A 16,166-nucleotide genomic window follows, 5' to 3' on the forward strand; every position below is an offset into this window, starting at 1 on the left:
GGACGAGGTGCCCATCGCCAGCAGGTTGCAAGTTGCAGGTTGCAGATTCAGATTCGGCTTGTTGCCTAAGTTCAAGGATCAAATTGATTCCCCGTCCGGCAGCAGCAGGTGTGAGATGCGAGATGTGAGATGTGAGCTGCGTCTTTGCATTGTTACACTTGACCAATTCGGATTGCAATTACACACCTGACTGTTTACCGCCCCACCACCACCACCACCACTACCGCTCCAATTTTGAGCCTGACTTTATGTTTGGTGAGGAAGAGGGCATTTCTGGACTGTAGTTATTCTTGGGGGCCAGCTGTGGGGCTGGCTGAAATGGCAGAGCAACGATTTGTGTGGGTTTTGGCTTGTTTTGCAATCTGCTTTCTTTGTTGGCGCCATCATCCCCACCACACCACTACTTAGTCTGTTTATCGTTCGTGCGACGCGCTCCACAATTTGGGGGAATTGCTTGAGGGACAAGTGGCGGGAGTCCGTCGAGTAGGTGAAGGACAGGCAATAAGGAGACAACCGAATGGACACTGGCTTAATTGAAGTCCTCTTTATGACAGTGGATTTATTGGAGTACAATTCCTTTCTTCTATTGCAATCTTCTATTGCAATCTACCGATTTGAAGACACTTGCCAAAGGGTTTTTAAAGTATGCAACCACTTGTGTTCAGATAGCCTAGGGACTCTCTCTTTTCTGCAGCATACTTTCAAGCAGCGGAAATCCCAGTTGATGCTGTATTAAGTTAAAGGGCCGGCATCAATTAATGCCCACTTAAACCCAAAGCACCTAGTCAGCAATCCAGACTGCAAGTTTACTTACATTTGCACTCAGGCCCGGGAGTTAATGGCGCCCTTGTTATCGGATGTGGATATTCCGTTCGCCCCGGATGCACAACATCTCCGCCTGCGTTCGCCTTTCCAGTTCGCCTGATTGACCTTCTATGAGTGGCAAATGGTGTTGGGTGTCAGTCAGGCGAAGCTCTCCGCCCAATTTCCACCTCCGTCCGGCCAATCCTGGCGCTTCGACTAGGTGGCAAACTAATTGGGGAATCGAACCTGGCCCGGAGAAGGCTGTCGGCCGGGTTACATTAGTGTTTCAATCACCTCACATTAGGCACGCTGCTTTGTCTACTACCCAGTCGAGCGCAAGATGAAGAAGTCCGGGGACTTGTGAGCGCAAGCCAGTAGGATTCGCACTTCGATCGACTAACACCCTTCTCCTTTCGCCCTAGTCTCTCCCTGCTCAACAATCGCGACCTGCTGAAGACTCCGTCCGGCAACTCCATCGTGAACTTCCTGGTGAAACCGATGAGCGTGGAAATGAACACGGCGGACAATCTGATCACGGGTGCCAGGCGCCAGCGAATGATGGAGCTCTTCCAGGAGGACCGCGCCTGGGAGGCCGCCGAGTTGTCTCGCTTCGGACTGAGCTGCATCAAGGCCCCGGACTGCTATCCCTGCTGCACTCCCTTCGAGTGCTCCAAGGCCAAGTTCTAGGACTAAATGATACGTTGATGTGGTCTTTTCTTGTATGTGTGTGAGAATCAAATCCATACCTTAATCAACCTTTAAATTCCTTCCTCGCAAAAGAGGGGATTCTCTAGGAGATTAGAAAACCTACCGTAATTTCGTTGAAATTTATTTATTTTATTTGTCGTGGAAAGCACATTTGGCCTGCTCCTGCGGTCAACTGTCGGCCGCGTAATAAATTGATTCGGTGACCATTAATCTATTTCCCATGGCGGGCGGAGGGCCACGCCCCCAGCTGGATGCGCTGCTCATTGTTTAGTGAATGGCAGGCAAATTTCGGCGCCTTTGTTTCCAGATAAAACCCTTTTGGGCGGATCGTGTTTTTTCGGGGGCCAAGCCCGCTTTTTTGTCCTGCGCCGAACAAAACACAACTGATTATGGCGGCAGGCCACTTGGCCGGATTAATTAAAAGCCGAAAGCCGAAATCCAAAAGCCTAAAGGCCGGCTTTTTTGCCCACTTCGGTTGGGATTCATTTCGTGCTGGGAGATTGGGGATTGAGAATCCTCCATCATCATTTGTCATTGTCAGCTAACGGAGTGTGATGGCCGCTCCATTTGGCCATAGATGAGATAAGAGGCGGTGCTCGGGTTCAGCCCGGTTTCGCTCAGTGCACTCGGCTGCACTTCCCGCCTGACTTTTGAGCGTTTGAGCGTGATTTTCTTTTCCGTGTGCACTCAGCGATGCGCTAATCAAATTATAAATCGTGCCCATTGGAAAGTCGTTCGATGGCATCGGTGGCCCCCAGGAGGCGACATTGTCACCATCAGCCCGGGCAATCATAACTCGCACAAAGGGAAGGCCATCCTGCATTTTTCTACGCCTTCCCCACCTTTCACACTTTCCCCACTGCATCTGCGACACTTTTTCAGCGACCATTGGAGCTGCTGTGGCGCCACCATAATGGATGTCGGAGCAAGTGCAGCCGGGTCGGTCCATTTGCACTCCTCGGACCTTTTTTGTGTTTGAGCACGCTCTCCACCCGCTGGGAATAATGAAAATGTCTGCGATTGGGCGGGAAGGCGGCTAAATAATAGAATCGATTAGGTCTGTGAAACGGGGGAACCGTGCATCACTTTTAACTTTCAAACACATCTTAAACTTATCAATCTTAAAGTAATAGATACTTCCATTACTGCTACTCTAGATTCTGATACTGAGATAATACACAAAGTATAGGGTATCCCTAGTGCCAGACAGCGAAAAAGGGCGCAGAAACATACATACATATGTGTGTACATACATATGTGCATCCATATATGTATGTACATATGTATGTATGTTCTTTAATTCATGTACAATGTTTTTCCACGGGTAATCGAGAAGGGCGGCATTGTACATGGATCGCATCAAACAATGCCCATTTCTTTAATTAACAATTTGCATTTGCCGTGTTTCCACCGATTTTTTGCCGAGCCCCCTCCCGTGCTGCTTTTAATTGGTGTTTACTTTGGGCGGCTCTTGTGCCACGCCCACTTGCAATAATACCGCTGGGTGGAATGGTATGGTATCGATGGAGCACCCGGTAATCCCCACCTGGGCTGAGCTACCACCACATTGCTACATTCCTGCATTCCCGCATTCCGGCTGCCTTTGAGCGGCATCTTTTTGCTAATGACTCGAAATCCCATCCAATCATGCAAACTGCTTGGGACTTTGTTTGCGGATTCTCCCCTCCGGTCGGAGATAGTAATTTATTTCTTAAAAAGTGAAATCCATTAACACAAATTCCTTGGCCCACTATCTTTGCACCCCCTGCCCCTGCCAACCAACTGGCAACCACCCATCCATCCTCCCTCTCCCACCCGCTTCCAACCATATCTTTATGTCTTGGTCAGACCATTCACGTGGCTCTTATGTTCCGGTTCTCCAGCTTTTCCGCTGCTGCCTGGCCAGGGAAACATTGCAATCACCTTTGTGATTGTGTTCTGCTTTTCAGCTCCATCGCTCGGCATTCAACAGTTTTCGCTTTGTGCACTAAAAGTATTAAATTTCTTCAAATATTCTCGGTACACATGTGTTTGTATATGTACATATATACATACATTTATGTACATACATAAGTACCCTACATACCAACATACCGAGCAAAAGTCACTTTTAAAACGTATGTACATATGTTTTCTGGGCGCTTAAGTTGTTTATGTGGTCAAAGATATGGTGTAAAGGATACATTTTCATAGCATTCGGTTAGTGGTATTATGTATTTATTTTTAAGAAAATCATTCATCAAATCAATTCAGATGGCAAATTATGTACAGTTATGATTAATACTAGATTTTCCAAATACTGCTTACTAATACTGAGTGCAGGATTTTCTGTCGGGATTTTGCACATCAAATAATACAACTGTAAATAGCTTCTTTCGAACTTCTCTGTTTGTGGAATTCTTTTGATGTGATCGGACGTATATAATCAGTTGGCGACAGAGGCGACAAATATCAAAGTTTATTTAAAAGGCAGTGATTATAAACATTTGCAGCTGACGAGGCACTTCGTCGGGTAAGGCGATCCTCCTTGAGACCTGGACCATGGATAGCCGAGCCTTGGACCTGGATGAGATTTCAGTGAAATCGACGGACCAGGTGGTCACTGGATTCCGGTTCCGCGTCTTTAAGCAACACCTGAACCTGGAGGTGCGTTTCAGTTCCTTCAACTTTTCTACCGGCCGCCTAATCGAACCGCAGACGAAGAGCTTTTGGCTGGGCAACCAGAACTCGCATCTCGAGGGCCATCGCAAGCGATTGATTTTGAAAGAAAGCGACTTGCCCACTGCCTCGGAGTTGCCATCGCTGCCGCTGTCGCAAAACAACCAGTTCCTGGAGTTCGGCAGCTCCAGCCAGCTGAAGGATGCGGCCCAGAACACCGTGCCCTTCATCGACGTGCAGGAGGTGGTCCCCCGTCCGGCGATGCCGCTGGCCGGTCTGGGAATCTACTACAAGGGACGACCCGGCTACGGCGGCTTCTTCGCCCCCAAGGTAATGACATACGACTTATCCAAGACATTGCTGGAAAAGCTATAAGTTTGGGCATTTTACCGCTCACCAGACGATCGAAAATCCCTGCTTTCAATTGAGTTCATCGAAAGTTTGTAATCTTTTTGGGGACCAAAAACGTTTTATTCAATAAATTTAATCGTTTTTACAACAGCTAAGACCCCTGCTACCAAATGTAATCCCTTATTAATATATAAACCATAATAAAATAAAATTCGATTTCGATCTAGAAACCATTTGTGCTTAAGTTTCGATAGTGTAAACAGAAGAATTTGAACAGCTAACAGTTGGCGCGCAGCTAACAGCTCTGTTAGCCCGGCCGGCGCAACAGCGAAAAAATCCCTAGCGCCTCGCCACAAATCCCACACTCGGCGGCTTGATCTCTGTGACATTGAAGTTGCGATTGAAAGCAAAGCTGTTAACCACATGTTATCTGGGTTTTTGCGACGAGGCGTCCAACGAGCACGGTTCACCTTCACCAAGCAACTCGGCGAAGATCTTTTGAGCGGCGCAGCGGCGGCACTCCACACCCAGATACGCAAGATGGATGACATTGCGCTGGACGCGGCCAAGAAGACGGCGGCCCGCACGGCGGTGGACCAGTGGGTGACTGAGGACACGAAGATTCTGGGGATTGGCAGCGGATCGACGGTGGTGTATGCCGTGCAGCGGATCGCGGAGCGCGTGTGGAAGGAGGGCGAGCTGACGGACCTCATATGCGTGCCCTCGTCCTACCAGGCGCGCCATCTGATCCTCGACTACAACCTCAACCTGGGCGATCTGGACAGGAATCCCAACATAGACGTGGCCATCGACGGGGCCGACGAGGTCGACCGCCATATGGTGCTGATCAAGGGCGGCGGCGGCTGCTTGCTGCAGGAGAAGGTGGTGGCCTCATGCGCCAAGCACTTCATCGTGGTGGCCGACTACACCAAGAACTCCATCCGCCTGGGCGAGCAGTGGTGCCGCGGCGTGCCCATCGAGGTGGCGCCCATGGCGTACGTGCCCATCAAGCTGCACATCGAGGCGCTTTTCGGCGGCGAGGCCTCGTTGCGTATGGCCAAGGTGAAGGCGGGGCCCATTGTCACGGACAATGGCAACTTCCTGCTGGACTGGAAGTTCATCGCCAACCGGGAGTACGACTGGGACGAGGTCAACCGCGCCATCACCCTCATCCCGGGCGTCCTGGAGACGGGCCTGTTCGTGAACATGGCCCACAAGTGCTACTACGGCATGGCCAATGGCACGGTCAAGGTCCAGAACAAGTAGTTCTTGGCCGGAGTTGGGGGAGCGCTGTTTGCATTTATTGTTCCTTGAATTTAAGGCTTGCTATTTGTATTGGATTTAAATACATATTGAGTTCTTAGCCGAGAAAACGATGTGTCCTAACTTGAAAGTTTCAGGAAACGAATTTTATTCAACTTCTTCACTCACGTAAAACATAGAAATACGTCCCAATGACCACAAAAGGAGATCCATTACACTGAAATCAGACCCACTTTTAGCCCTAAATCTTAATTGGTTGCAGTTCCACTACAATAAAGTCGATGGCGAATGTCAGTGCGTAAACGTAGTTCACATGCGCTTTGTATACTTTTGTCTCGATTGCGGCTACAAAAATAAATAAACATTAAACAAGCTACACCTAGAAGGCCTTCTTGGTCCGCCCAGGGAGCAAGGCCTCTTTCAGATACTGGAACAGCGACAGCAGGCCCTGCTTCTTGTTGCGCGAGAAGTAGTTGCTGACCACGTCCGGACTGCGCCGGCTCTGGTCGCTGACGGTGGTGGGCAGGACACTGTCATTCGCACTCAGCGAGACGAACAGGGCGAAGGGCACGATCCACAGGCAGATGGTGAAGTAAGCCAGCACCTGAAAGTGCAAATTTCCTTTAGGCGTTTGCTGCGGCTCAATTCAAGTTGTATGTAAACAATGCATATTACATATAAAAGCCACGTAAAAACGAATGCGCTTTCCATGATTCATGATTTATGCAATACATATGCTCACCTGCGTGAAAGGCACATAGACGGTTGTGAAGTGCTGGAAGGCCAGGAAGTGATTGACCACCAGCATGGCCAGGGAGCCCAGCAGAGGCAGCGAGAGCAGGCGCACGAAGGGAAATCCACTCATGATGCCCAGGTGGAAGCCCTGCGCCACCAGGCCGCAGAGGATGAGGCTCCACGGCAGGTCCTCGAACAGCAGCAGCAGGATGTAGACAAAGATCGTGAAGCTGATCAGAAAGAGGATGCACTTCCTCGCCGCCGTCGTGTACTCCTCGGCCAGCTCCGCCAGATAATAGAGACCAGCCACTGGAAAAACAAATTGTAGACGTTGCAATTGGACAAGTGCGGCTGCAAGGCGACAGCTCACCAATCGACAGGGTGAGGAACACGATCTGTATGGCCAGCGAGACCCATCCCAGCAGGTACAGGAAGGCCATCTTGCGTACTTCAGCCGGAATCGCAGGATATATACGCGGAAATATACGGCTCGAATCGGCCGACAAAACAAAACAATCCGATTAGTGTGGCGTGTGGTGTGTCGCTCGAAATACCACACATTTAATCAGCTTGTATAAAAACGGCGACATTGATGCACAGAGCTGCCAGATATTCACATTCCAACGCTTTTTCAAATATTTTTTGTGGAAAACATGAGGAATTTAGGATTGAAATCCATAAGCAAACTAACTAATGTGAGCAGCAGCATCCATGGACAATGACTTAAAAATATCTGTAGATGAAGTAAAAATGCATTCATAAGCAAAACGAGTTCAATTCTGTGTCAAATGTCGGATATCAAAGCCGAATTTCTTAGAAAGCAACCTTTTTAAATTCCATCTGAAGCAAACAGTCTAGATTCTGCTTTTGATATCCTGCAAATTGTCCAGCCTTTTCGAAAAATCCGTAACTTTTCGTATGTGTTCCATAGTCGCACGTGCAAGGATGTTTTGTGCAGGAATAGTGCAGCGTAGACTGAGCATGGGTCTCAATCAAAAGTGAGTAGCGCTTGCCCATAACTCATTCCCATAAACACCTCATCCGAAATCCCCGAAGACTCGGCCTGGCGCCCAGGAAGCTCTACTCCGAGGAGAAGAAGCCCCCGGGTGTTTTCCTGTGGGGCGGCGGACTTGGCAAGCTGCAAGGCGGTCTCAAGGAGGAGGAGTATTTCATTTCGCTGACCCAGACCCTCGTGGGCAAGATGCGGGTCAAGAAGGAGCCCGGCGACTACCTGCCCAACTGGGACGAGTTCCAGAAGACCCTGGATCACGCCTCGCTGGGCAGCACCTCCTCCTTGAACAAGCACAAGAACGTGCTCGAGGAGGCCTTCTTCCTGGACAAGGTTGCTATAGTCTCTAGCTCTTTTTCCTTCTAGTTTCCATGGCAATATCTTTGCTTTCAGACTGCAGACGACATCAAAGTATTGCACGATCGTGCCCCAGAAGAACTCAAATCTCGCCATACTGCCACAGAACTGGAACTCGAATCAGATCCCCAGAACACCAAATAGTTAGTTGTTTATGTTTAAATGCCATACACCGATTTCTTCAGGCGCATCATCATCATAATCACCCAACTTATCCACATGGCACGGCTCAATAAAATTGTTAGTTGCAATCTTTCAGGAAAGTTTTTAAGGTATTAAGGAAGTAATTAGAAACCCACTGGGATGGGTTGGTTAAAACTAAAGTTCTTTGGCCCCTATAAAGTGAATGTGTTTCTATTTCCGTGCCCACGCAGTATTTTTAGCCACGCTCTTGTCCAATGTTCACCAGTTTGTTTTCACATATATATATAGCTTAACTATACTATATAAACCGATAAACCGATAGAGGCAAACATGTTTACATTGCGGCGATTCAGTCAGCGCTGGTATCCCAAGCAGATTCAGTAGGTTTCGCGATTTAGAGCGCAGTTGCGTAAGATTCTAGAACCGTTTTTGAATCGCTTTGCAGGCACTTGAAGATGTCGCAGATCGGAGAACTGGGCAGTGGAGCCGGCAAGGGGGGCGGCGGAGGCGGATCCATCCGGGAGGCGGGCGGTTCCTTTGGCAAAATAGAGGCTGCTCGCGAGGAGGAGTTCTTCTACAAGCAGGTGAGCTCAATCACTCTACTACACCAACTTGTGCAGGAGCTCAAGATTCCTTTTTTTTTTGCAGCAAAAGGAGCAGCTGAAGAACCTGAAGACCAAGACGGAGCCTAAGGCACCAGAGGCTCCCAAGAAGTGAGCCCAACCAGGAGCTTGGATCTCCACTAGCTTAACTATAGTTAGGCTGGATTGTCTGAATTGTATTTAATACGAATGGTACTCCAAATATATTTTCTTGTTTAATTTACATTACAACTGGTTGTGTATTGGATAACTCCCATCCCTGATCAGCTGATCGCCCCGCGGTTCACCCAAACTGGAACCCCAAACTTTCCCCAGACCGCTCCACTTCCATTTGTTTACGAACAGCGCTGCAAAGCGGAGCTGCCGACTGATAAGCGTCAGTGTAAGCGCAGCTGATAACAGGCGGAGTGGCGACCTACAGACGCCTGGACCACGCAGGCAGATGGAAACAGTTCGCACCGGTTCGCGCGAGTGTGCAGTAGATGATCCAGCAGCAGGAATGGCGGCCACGATCCAGAACAGCCTGAAGGTGGCGCTGCGAAAGCGCATGAAGGATGCACTGAAGGGCATCGACGCGGATGCCATCGCCCGGCAGTCGCATGCCGTCACGGCCAAGGTAAGATTGGGCTGGCTGGCCCCCAAGGTTATCAAGTTAATCCCCAATCCCCCAATCGGCTCTATCGAACAGGTGCTGCAAAGCGAGATCTTCCGGCAGGCGCAGCGGGTGAGCATTTACCTGAGCACCGCCTCGGAGCTGGACACCACAGCGCTGCTGTCGGAGATGTTCCGCCTGGAGAAGATGGTCTTCGTGCCCACCTACGAGGGCAGCAGGATGAAGATGGTGCGGCTGCGCGGCATGGACGAGTACGAGAGCCTGCCTCTGACCAAGTGGAACATTAAGCAGCCGGACTTTAAGGAGGCACGCGAGGATGCCATGACCAACGGTGAGTGGCTAGGCCTACGTCAGAGCTCCTTCTAAAAACACACACACTCGATCACCACAGGGCACGGCATCGATCTCTTCATCGTGCCCGGCGTGGCCTTCACCCGCTGCGGAGCTCGGATGGGCCATGGCATGGGCTACTACGACAAGTTCCTCAAGCAGCACGCGGAGAAGTATCCGCACAAGAAGATCTCGCTGATGGCGCTGTCGCTCAACGAGCAGATAGTCAGCAACGAGGAGCTGCCCATGGAGTCGCACGACGTCCGTTTGCACAGTGTAATTACGGAAAACTAACTTTGGGCTTACATATAAAGTGGGAAGTACAGCGAACTAATACAAAAGCAGCACACGTTATTAAGTAATGGAATTCAACTGCCCAAAGGGCATCCTAGGATCTAGTTCTGGTTCGTTTGCCGAGTTTACGGGAAGTGTCAATGAGAAGCGGGCTGGGCTGCAAGGTCCTCCTATCTGAGGTAAGATGGCCTGGAACGCAGGCCTCGTCCACGCGGCCGTCCACTGTAGTGGGGCGAGGAATAGTGCGAGTCGCTGCTGCTGAAGTGGGAGTCCGAGGCAGACCGATACGATCCGGGAGACTCTGCCCAGCTGGAAGGGGAACCAATGCGCATCATCTTCTTTTGCCTGTTAAAAGAGTAAAAAGAGCCCATTAGCGTCATCCTGGATAGTGGTAATTGTGAAACTTTACCTAAAGGCAGCTGCTGCCGAGATGCGAGATCCCCGGTTGCGTCCCACCCGAGAGCCTCTCAGCATGGAGGGTATCTTGTTGTAGCCGGTGGGTCCTGTGGGCTGGGCGCCACACGTTTCCAAGGCCAGGAAGTCGTCCACGTGTAGCGATGGCGGTCGCGAGGTGTTGGGCGGCCGGGAGCGGAACAAATCGCCCCTGGAAGGTGGTGGCCGAGCAAAACCACGACCCCTTACTGACGACACAAACATCTTCTTTTCGGGTCGACCAGTCGCTGGTTCCACTTCCACTCGGCGCGTGCGGAAACAAGGCGCGGTGGGCGTCATCTCCCGATTGGATTGGGGCGAGCCGGATAAGTTCATGACCCGCTTGTTATCGCCAGCCACATTCAGGTCCGGATTAAGGCACACGTTGGCCAAATCCGTGAGATCGCATGCAATGCGCTCGTATATCGGCTCGTTCATGTCCTCGATCAGCTCGATGGGCAACGGGTCCAGCCAGTAGCGCGCCGTAAGTTGGGCATTCTCGGCGGTGGCACAGAATCGCGTGAAGATCGGACGCGCCTCGTACTGTGTGACAATGCCCTCGGCCTGCGGCAGATAGGGCTCCACGGTCAGAGACGCACTGCAGCTGCTGGCTGATGGATTGGCTTCGCCCTCCGCCTCTGGTGGCGTCTCCGTACTGGTTCCGGCGAGAATCTCCTGCTTAGAGGCCTGCAGCAGAATCAGCTGCTTGAGGTCGCTCAGCGCCGCCTCGTTGGCCACTGCCTTATGCTTCTCCATGACGGTGAGAATGCGGCTCAGCACCGGTGGCTTGGCCAGCTCAATGTCCTGGAACTCAACCAGCTGGGCCAACTCTGTGGCGCCCAGTTTCAGAGTGCGGTGTGGCATGGCCGACATGGCGGGCGGCGGTTCTATTTGTGTCAGAGAGCGCAGCAGCAGGATCAGAGATTCGATGTTGGCATTGTACTCCACCGTTTCATTGTGAAGAATAACGCGCTCCATCCACGCCTGGAACTCGGTGATCTTTTGTTTCAGCAACTGCGCCAGATGGTAAAAGGTGAAGCTGGCAGTATAGATAATATTATTATTTTTATGAACTTTAAAAGCGTGCGAGTGATATTCAGAACTTACTCGTGCTCCGTGAGGATGACCAGATTGCGCACCGCAAGAATCGATATGCCATGCGTGACCTCCACGCTTGTCAGGTTACTGAAGACTGCATCGATGATTCGCGGAATGAGTTCCTTGGGTGGCAGTGCGGCAGCCAGATTCAAAACGGGTGAAGCCGTGCTCTTGTGCGAGATCAGCGAAATGCCCGAGTCTAGGAAACTGTCCAGAATGCGGTGAACGGCCTCCTGGCAGTTGGAAACCACGTCGTTAAACTCGTTCAGTGCCAGCAGTGACTGGAAGAGTTCCCAGAACTTTCCGGAGAGTATGGACAGCATGGAGCTCTTCAAAGGGGCAAAAGCGCACAAGCGAGTGGAGAAACGAAGCAGCCGTTCCAGGTTGGTGGTCGGAATGCAGTTGGATGTCTGGTACTCATTGCACAGCAGTTCCGTGATCGTCTTGGCGATCAGCAGCGTCATGTTGGGCGCCAGGTCGGACAGTTGCATGCACACTCGCTGCAGTAGTTCGGACAGCTGCGGAAAACTGGACGGAGCCAGTGCCTCCACCAGCTTGGCGATCTGTCCGCTCTGGGGGTGCAAGTGGGCGGACCACAGTTTCCGCTCGGTGATCAGACGCTGCTTGTGCTGCTGCTGCAACTGGTCGCATAGCGGCTGGGGCATGGGCAGCGGCAGTGGAAGCAACTCCGCCAAAAGTTTCAGTCCTGTACGGAAGATATCATTAAATGGATCAGATCTCTTGCAAAGTCCAGCTTACCAGGAATGAAGTGCGCGGGACCATCGACATTCTTAAGCACCTCTCTGATCATCAGGGTCCAAAGGGACTTGTGCAGCGACTCCTCGTCTTGTTCGTTCGGCTGGGTGTAGGCGAGCAGGGTCTGGACCACCTCCATCTTGCACTGCTCCACCTCGGGTCCCGCCTGGCAGCGCGTGGGGAAGTAGTAGAGCAGGTAGTACACTTTCACCAGGTGATCGATGGATGTCAGGTCTTTGTAGGTGCCGTCTCTGCACAGAATGGCGTAGGAAAGCAGCTCTCGGAGGATCTGCAGCGTGGGCAGCATGATCTGGCAGCAATGCACTCCCTGGATGGTCATCAGGGCGGGAGCGTGCGCACCCGGCTGCTCGAAGTAGGCGCATAGTCGCTCCATGATCTGGATGCAAAGCTGGACCCCATCTGCCGCGTACAGCTGCAGGGCCACGAACCTATGCTTGAGCTCCTCGGTCACTGGCGGAGCTTTCTGAGCTGCCAGCGGCTTGCTTATAGAGAGATATCGTAAAATCCGCAGGGCCATAATCAGGTCTCCGGGAAAAGTGGTCAGGTAGTCCAGGGAGCGTCCTATGACCTCCACCAGCGGCATTATGTCATCGTATACGAACACATTGATAGCCTCTAGGGGTTTCATGTACACGTACATCTCCTGCAGGACGGCCGACACCGAGGGCTCGAAGGTCTCGTGGTTCTTGGCCAGCTCCAGGATCACACCTCCGTGCTCGATAAGGTAGTCCAACTGCTCGCAATAGCGGACGCAGGCGTCCACCATGTCCACGGCATAGCTTAACACCGGGCTCTTGTACTTCGTGCCCGGCGAACTCAGCTGGCGTTGCGTCTGCAGGCGCTGCTCCTTCTTGATCAGATCCATGAAGATCTTGAGATTGTTATTCAAGCCCAGCACCTCCACGGTGTGCTGCCGTCCAGCGGGATCGCAGGTTTGCGAGTAAATGGCATGCATATGCGTGGCCAACTTGACGGCATCGTATTCGGGAGCCGCGGCAGCGTAAGTAATGGCGTCCAGGTGGTAACGCGTCTGCACCTTGTACGACATTTCGATACCCAGCCTGGCCAGGCGTGGCAGCACTGGGCGCAGGATCGGCCTGGGTCGCACTTGAGGAGCAGCAGCTGGAGCAGAAACGGAAATCGGAGCGGCACCTGGCTTCCCCTCCTCGTCGGCCGTTGGTGGAGTTGGCTTCTCGCCTCCAGCCTCCACAGCTTCATTTTCGACCTCCATTGCCTTGTCCTCTGCATCCGACTTCTCTGGCTTCTCCTCCTTTTCCTCTGGGTTCCGAGGAACCTCGTCCAGGCCTAGCAGTATGGCCACAATCGTCTGCGTTACAGGGAAAGCATCATCCACGAAGTAGTCAATGCCGACATGCGAGCGCAAAAGGGTATGCATCAAGTCCAGCATGCTTAGATACGTCGTGGCCGGCAACTCTTTGCAGTTTCCCAACATGACCAACAGGGATTCCGCCAGTGAGTTCTGTCCCAAGTAGGACTGCAGTGCATTTCCGAAGCTGCGCTGCGCAGTGGGATCGGTAACCACCTCGAATTTCTTGGACACGGGCAAAAAGCGGCGCGGCTGCAAGTAGCTCAACTGGCTGGAGAACAGTGCATCCATCAGCATCTCGAAGGCAAACTCTATTTGCTGGCAAGTTATTACTGTGTCCTCCATTTGGTCGCGATTACCAGGAATGATTATGCGGTCCACGAAGAGACGACGGCACCAGATCTGTACACTCTCCAGGCCTTCCCACAAATGCAGCTTCTTTATGATCGCCTGCAGTGCGAACTTCGTCCTTGTCAGCTTGGCTGTCTTGATGGCTTCAATAATCATCTGATAGCCGTTGTTCTTCGCTCCCATAAAGTGTTCGATGCCCATCCTGGTGTCCAGCAGGGCGTAGACGGCTTTGAGGAGCTGAAGCTTAATGGACAGAGCCATGTACGGTTCGTGATACAGCAGGAACACCGCCTCGAAGGTATCGAATTTGTGCTCTTTCAACAAGTGCTGGAAGAGCTCTTCGCTGCTGCCCAGAAGTTCAGCCATTCGGGCACCCAGCTTGATGTGGCGGATCTTAAAAGCTGGTTGTGGCTGCATGCATGCCGCCTGGAAACTCAGGGCTATCTGCAGCACGTTAGCCGCCTGGCGCAGATGTAGCTCATCGTTTCCGAAGAACTGCTGCAGGACAAAGTTCCGCCGTTTGTAGTGCTGGGCTAGGTAACCCAGTTGGTTGTTCAGTTGCTCACCCAAGTACACAAATTGCTCTCTTTCGTCCACACTAGCGCCATGTTCCTCGCTGAAGGCAGTAACATTCTCGCAGCGGGTTTGCAGGACCAGTTTCTTAAAGAGCAGCTTCAGAGTTTCCAGCTCCTTGCTGAAGTGGGCTGCCATGTCCCCTTCAAAGACCAACAGTGGCTTCTGCCACGGCTCGAACGCATCGATGGCCGGAGGAGCAGCGGCAGCAGCAGCCTCCAACTCCCGCTCGTACTCCGCAATGGCAGCCGCATCCACTGCGTCGTCCTCCTCGTCGTCGCCGATGATCTCGTCGTCACTGAGAATGGGTTCAAATTGCTCTTGCGGCGTGCACGATCGGTCCTCATCGTCCCGATCCCGATCACCACGGTGCAGCGACTCTGAGGAGTGCCGGTAGTGCGATGACTGCATCTTGTAGTGGGAACGCGAGTCCTCGTCCTCATACTCCATCGTGTCTGGCGAACGCGGACGTGCCGGTGAGTCTATCGACGCGGGCGGAGTTCTGGGCCACTTGTGCTCGTCCACAACGGAGCGAGATCTCTCCGAGCGCTTGCGACGTGACCGATGGCTGGAATACTCCGGTGAACGCGACCAATCCCTGGAGCCCTTGTCGCGGGAACTGCAAGGAAAGGTCTGTGATAAGTCTGAATATAATAAATAGAAAAGATAACCACTTACCACCTGATATACTCCCTGTCGTTGCTCTCCGAATGGGTGTGCGATCTTCTGGGTGGTGGCGGTGAGTGATCCGTGGAGTGCGTGGATCGACGCAGTCGTCGCATCTCTCGCTGCTCCTGCTCCTCGGCGTGCTGGTGATAATGATCCCGCGACATTCCATACTCCATGTCCTCCGGATCGTAATCGCTGACATTTCCCTTGTGAGCGGTCAGCAGTTCGGCCTGCATCGGCTCCTGCCACTCGTCCTTCAGCACATCCTCTTGGAGGAGCACCTCGCCACTCAGGTTGGTTATTTCCGGGCCTACGGGCTCGCAGGGCAGCGTTGGACTGGCAATTGGTTCGGTCACCGAGTTGGTGAAAATGCCGTAGATGGCCAATGTGATAGTGCTGTACCAGCCGCGCAGCACCAGACCGTCGGTGACGATCTTTTCCTGCGAGCAGTCCAAGTGAATGCAGTCATTCTGGTTGTACCGCAGCAGGCCGAGGTTCTCGAATGCCGACGCAGCCGGCATTCCTAGGTCGTTGACGAAAAACTCCAGATCGAACTTGGAGGGGTTGGTGGCGCCCAGGCGGACGCCGCCGGGAAAGTCCGCCTGGACCCGGGCGCCGAGAGGAATGATCCGCACCTGTGTGATGAAGACCGGCTTAGGGAACTGCACCAAATCCAAATTGATGTCCTATGAGGAGACGGAAGTGGGGTCAGCGAATGCTTTGAGTGGGGGCTTCTGGAGGCACTTACCGTAACTTCCTCGTGCGAGAAAGTGTCGAAGAACAGCAGCTCGGACCCGTCGTCTACGTCGGCCATGTTGTGTGCTTAAATCGTGCCTTTTTTAGTAAAATCGTCTACAGTCTGGAAGTTTTATTTATTTTCCGCAACTGATAGGGATGGAACTTAAGACGATAAGTGGTCGATATCACCGATTGCTCCAATGCATTTGGTACTGATATTCAAGAAGACGTGCCTAAGAAAATGTTGACTACTAAATCTTTAAGAAGAAACAAAGATTGTATCAGTCTAGTAGTTTGCGCAAAACAATGCATCGAATATTAACGGCACAATTG

At 52.0% G+C, this 16,166-nt stretch overlaps 7 protein-coding genes across 7 annotated transcripts; 5 read left to right on the forward strand and 2 right to left on the reverse strand.

Annotated features, from left to right (window-relative positions):
* The first annotated feature begins 1,005 nt into the window (after positions 1–1,005).
* On the forward strand, positions 1,006–1,718 carry LOC6735853. The gene is made up of 2 exons (XM_002082727.4): positions 1,006–1,164; positions 1,227–1,718. Exons 1-2 carry the CDS (start codon positions 1,145–1,147, stop codon positions 1,489–1,491), a joined length of 285 nt encoding a protein of 94 aa, XP_002082763.1. The 5' UTR covers positions 1,006–1,144; the 3' UTR covers positions 1,492–1,718.
* A 3,081-nt stretch (positions 1,719–4,799) lies between these two features.
* On the forward strand, positions 4,800–5,894 carry LOC6735855 (ribose-5-phosphate isomerase). Its single transcript, XM_002082729.4, has one exon. The coding sequence runs from the start codon at positions 4,945–4,947 to the stop codon at positions 5,785–5,787; it is 843 nt and encodes a 280-aa protein (XP_002082765.1). The 5' UTR covers positions 4,800–4,944; the 3' UTR covers positions 5,788–5,894.
* A 179-nt stretch (positions 5,895–6,073) lies between these two features.
* LOC6735856 (protein TEX261) lies at positions 6,074–7,081 on the reverse strand. The gene is made up of 3 exons (XM_002082730.4): positions 6,890–7,081; positions 6,527–6,828; positions 6,074–6,388 (listed from the first exon to the last, which is right to left on the reverse strand). Exons 1-3 carry the CDS (start codon positions 6,957–6,959, stop codon positions 6,164–6,166), a joined length of 597 nt encoding a protein of 198 aa, XP_002082766.2. The 5' UTR covers positions 6,960–7,081; the 3' UTR covers positions 6,074–6,163.
* A 219-nt stretch (positions 7,082–7,300) lies between these two features.
* LOC6735857 lies at positions 7,301–8,141 on the forward strand. The gene is made up of 3 exons (XM_002082731.4): positions 7,301–7,517; positions 7,576–7,861; positions 7,922–8,141. The coding sequence occupies exons 1-3, from the start codon at positions 7,438–7,440 to the stop codon at positions 8,027–8,029; spliced, it is 474 nt and encodes a 157-aa protein (XP_002082767.1). The 5' UTR covers positions 7,301–7,437; the 3' UTR covers positions 8,030–8,141.
* Positions 8,142–8,277: 136 nt separating this feature from the next.
* Positions 8,278–8,854, forward strand: LOC6735858 (ATPase inhibitor A, mitochondrial). The gene is made up of 3 exons (XM_002082732.4): positions 8,278–8,409; positions 8,475–8,613; positions 8,678–8,854. The coding sequence occupies exons 1-3, from the start codon at positions 8,360–8,362 to the stop codon at positions 8,744–8,746; spliced, it is 258 nt and encodes an 85-aa protein (XP_002082768.2). The 5' UTR covers positions 8,278–8,359; the 3' UTR covers positions 8,747–8,854.
* A 47-nt stretch (positions 8,855–8,901) lies between these two features.
* Positions 8,902–9,928, forward strand: LOC27206191 (5-formyltetrahydrofolate cyclo-ligase). The gene is made up of 3 exons (XM_016168806.3): positions 8,902–9,247; positions 9,320–9,575; positions 9,636–9,928. The coding sequence occupies exons 1-3, from the start codon at positions 9,074–9,076 to the stop codon at positions 9,866–9,868; spliced, it is 663 nt and encodes a 220-aa protein (XP_016029224.1). The 5' UTR covers positions 8,902–9,073; the 3' UTR covers positions 9,869–9,928.
* On the reverse strand, positions 9,837–16,049 carry LOC6735860 (protein virilizer). Its single transcript, XM_039291889.2, has 6 exons — positions 15,844–16,049; positions 15,105–15,781; positions 12,158–15,045; positions 11,408–12,104; positions 10,278–11,339; positions 9,837–10,213 (listed from the first exon to the last, which is right to left on the reverse strand). Exons 1-6 carry the CDS (start codon positions 15,907–15,909, stop codon positions 10,039–10,041), a joined length of 5,565 nt encoding a protein of 1,854 aa, XP_039147823.1. The 5' UTR covers positions 15,910–16,049; the 3' UTR covers positions 9,837–10,038.
* Between the last annotated feature and the right edge of the window lie 117 nt (positions 16,050–16,166).

Source organism: Drosophila simulans, chromosome 2R, assembly GCF_016746395.2.
Source record: "Drosophila simulans strain w501 chromosome 2R, Prin_Dsim_3.1, whole genome shotgun sequence".
Lineage (NCBI taxonomy): Eukaryota > Metazoa > Arthropoda > Insecta > Diptera > Drosophilidae > Drosophila > Drosophila simulans.

Bases quoted from the DNA above. Each gene is read 5' to 3' on its own strand.
- LOC6735853 (XM_002082727.4), top strand. From the start codon at position 1,145: ATGAAGAAGTCCGGGGACTT. The intron at 1,165-1,226 runs GTGAGCGCAAGC...CTTTCGCCCTAG, and splicing joins ATGAAGAAGTCCGGGGACTT to TCTCTCCCTGCTCAACAATC.
- LOC6735855 (XM_002082729.4), top strand. From the start codon at position 4,945: ATGTTATCTGGGTTTTTGCGACGAGGCGTCCAACGAGCACGGTTCACC.
- LOC6735856 (XM_002082730.4), bottom strand. From the start codon at position 6,959: ATGGCCTTCCTGTACCTGCTGGGATGGGTCTCGCTGGCCATACAGATC. The intron at 6,829-6,889 runs GTGAGCTGTCGC...TTGTTTTTCCAG, and splicing joins GTTCCTCACCCTGTCGATTG to TGGCTGGTCTCTATTATCTG. The intron at 6,389-6,526 runs GTGAGCATATGT...TTGCACTTTCAG, and splicing joins TCTATGTGCCTTTCACGCAG to GTGCTGGCTTACTTCACCAT.
- LOC6735857 (XM_002082731.4), top strand. From the start codon at position 7,438: ATGTGTTCCATAGTCGCACGTGCAAGGATGTTTTGTGCAGGAATAGTG. The intron at 7,518-7,575 runs GTGAGTAGCGCT...AAATCCCCGAAG, and splicing joins AGCATGGGTCTCAATCAAAA to ACTCGGCCTGGCGCCCAGGA. The intron at 7,862-7,921 runs GTTGCTATAGTC...CTTTGCTTTCAG, and splicing joins AGGCCTTCTTCCTGGACAAG to ACTGCAGACGACATCAAAGT.
- LOC6735858 (XM_002082732.4), top strand. From the start codon at position 8,360: ATGTTTACATTGCGGCGATTCAGTCAGCGCTGGTATCCCAAGCAGATT. The intron at 8,410-8,474 runs GTAGGTTTCGCG...ATCGCTTTGCAG, and splicing joins TGGTATCCCAAGCAGATTCA to GCACTTGAAGATGTCGCAGA. The intron at 8,614-8,677 runs GTGAGCTCAATC...TTTTTTTTGCAG, and splicing joins AGGAGTTCTTCTACAAGCAG to CAAAAGGAGCAGCTGAAGAA.
- LOC27206191 (XM_016168806.3), top strand. From the start codon at position 9,074: ATGGAAACAGTTCGCACCGGTTCGCGCGAGTGTGCAGTAGATGATCCA. The intron at 9,248-9,319 runs GTAAGATTGGGC...TCTATCGAACAG, and splicing joins CGCATGCCGTCACGGCCAAG to GTGCTGCAAAGCGAGATCTT. The intron at 9,576-9,635 runs GTGAGTGGCTAG...CGATCACCACAG, and splicing joins CGAGGATGCCATGACCAACG to GGCACGGCATCGATCTCTTC.
- LOC6735860 (XM_039291889.2), bottom strand. From the start codon at position 15,909: ATGGCCGACGTAGACGACGGGTCCGAGCTGCTGTTCTTCGACACTTTC. The intron at 15,046-15,104 runs GTAAGTGGTTAT...CTTTCCTTGCAG, and splicing joins GACAGGGAGTATATCAGGTG to TTCCCGCGACAAGGGCTCCA. The intron at 11,340-11,407 runs GTAAGTTCTGAA...CTATACTGCCAG, and splicing joins GTCATCCTCACGGAGCACGA to CTTCACCTTTTACCATCTGG.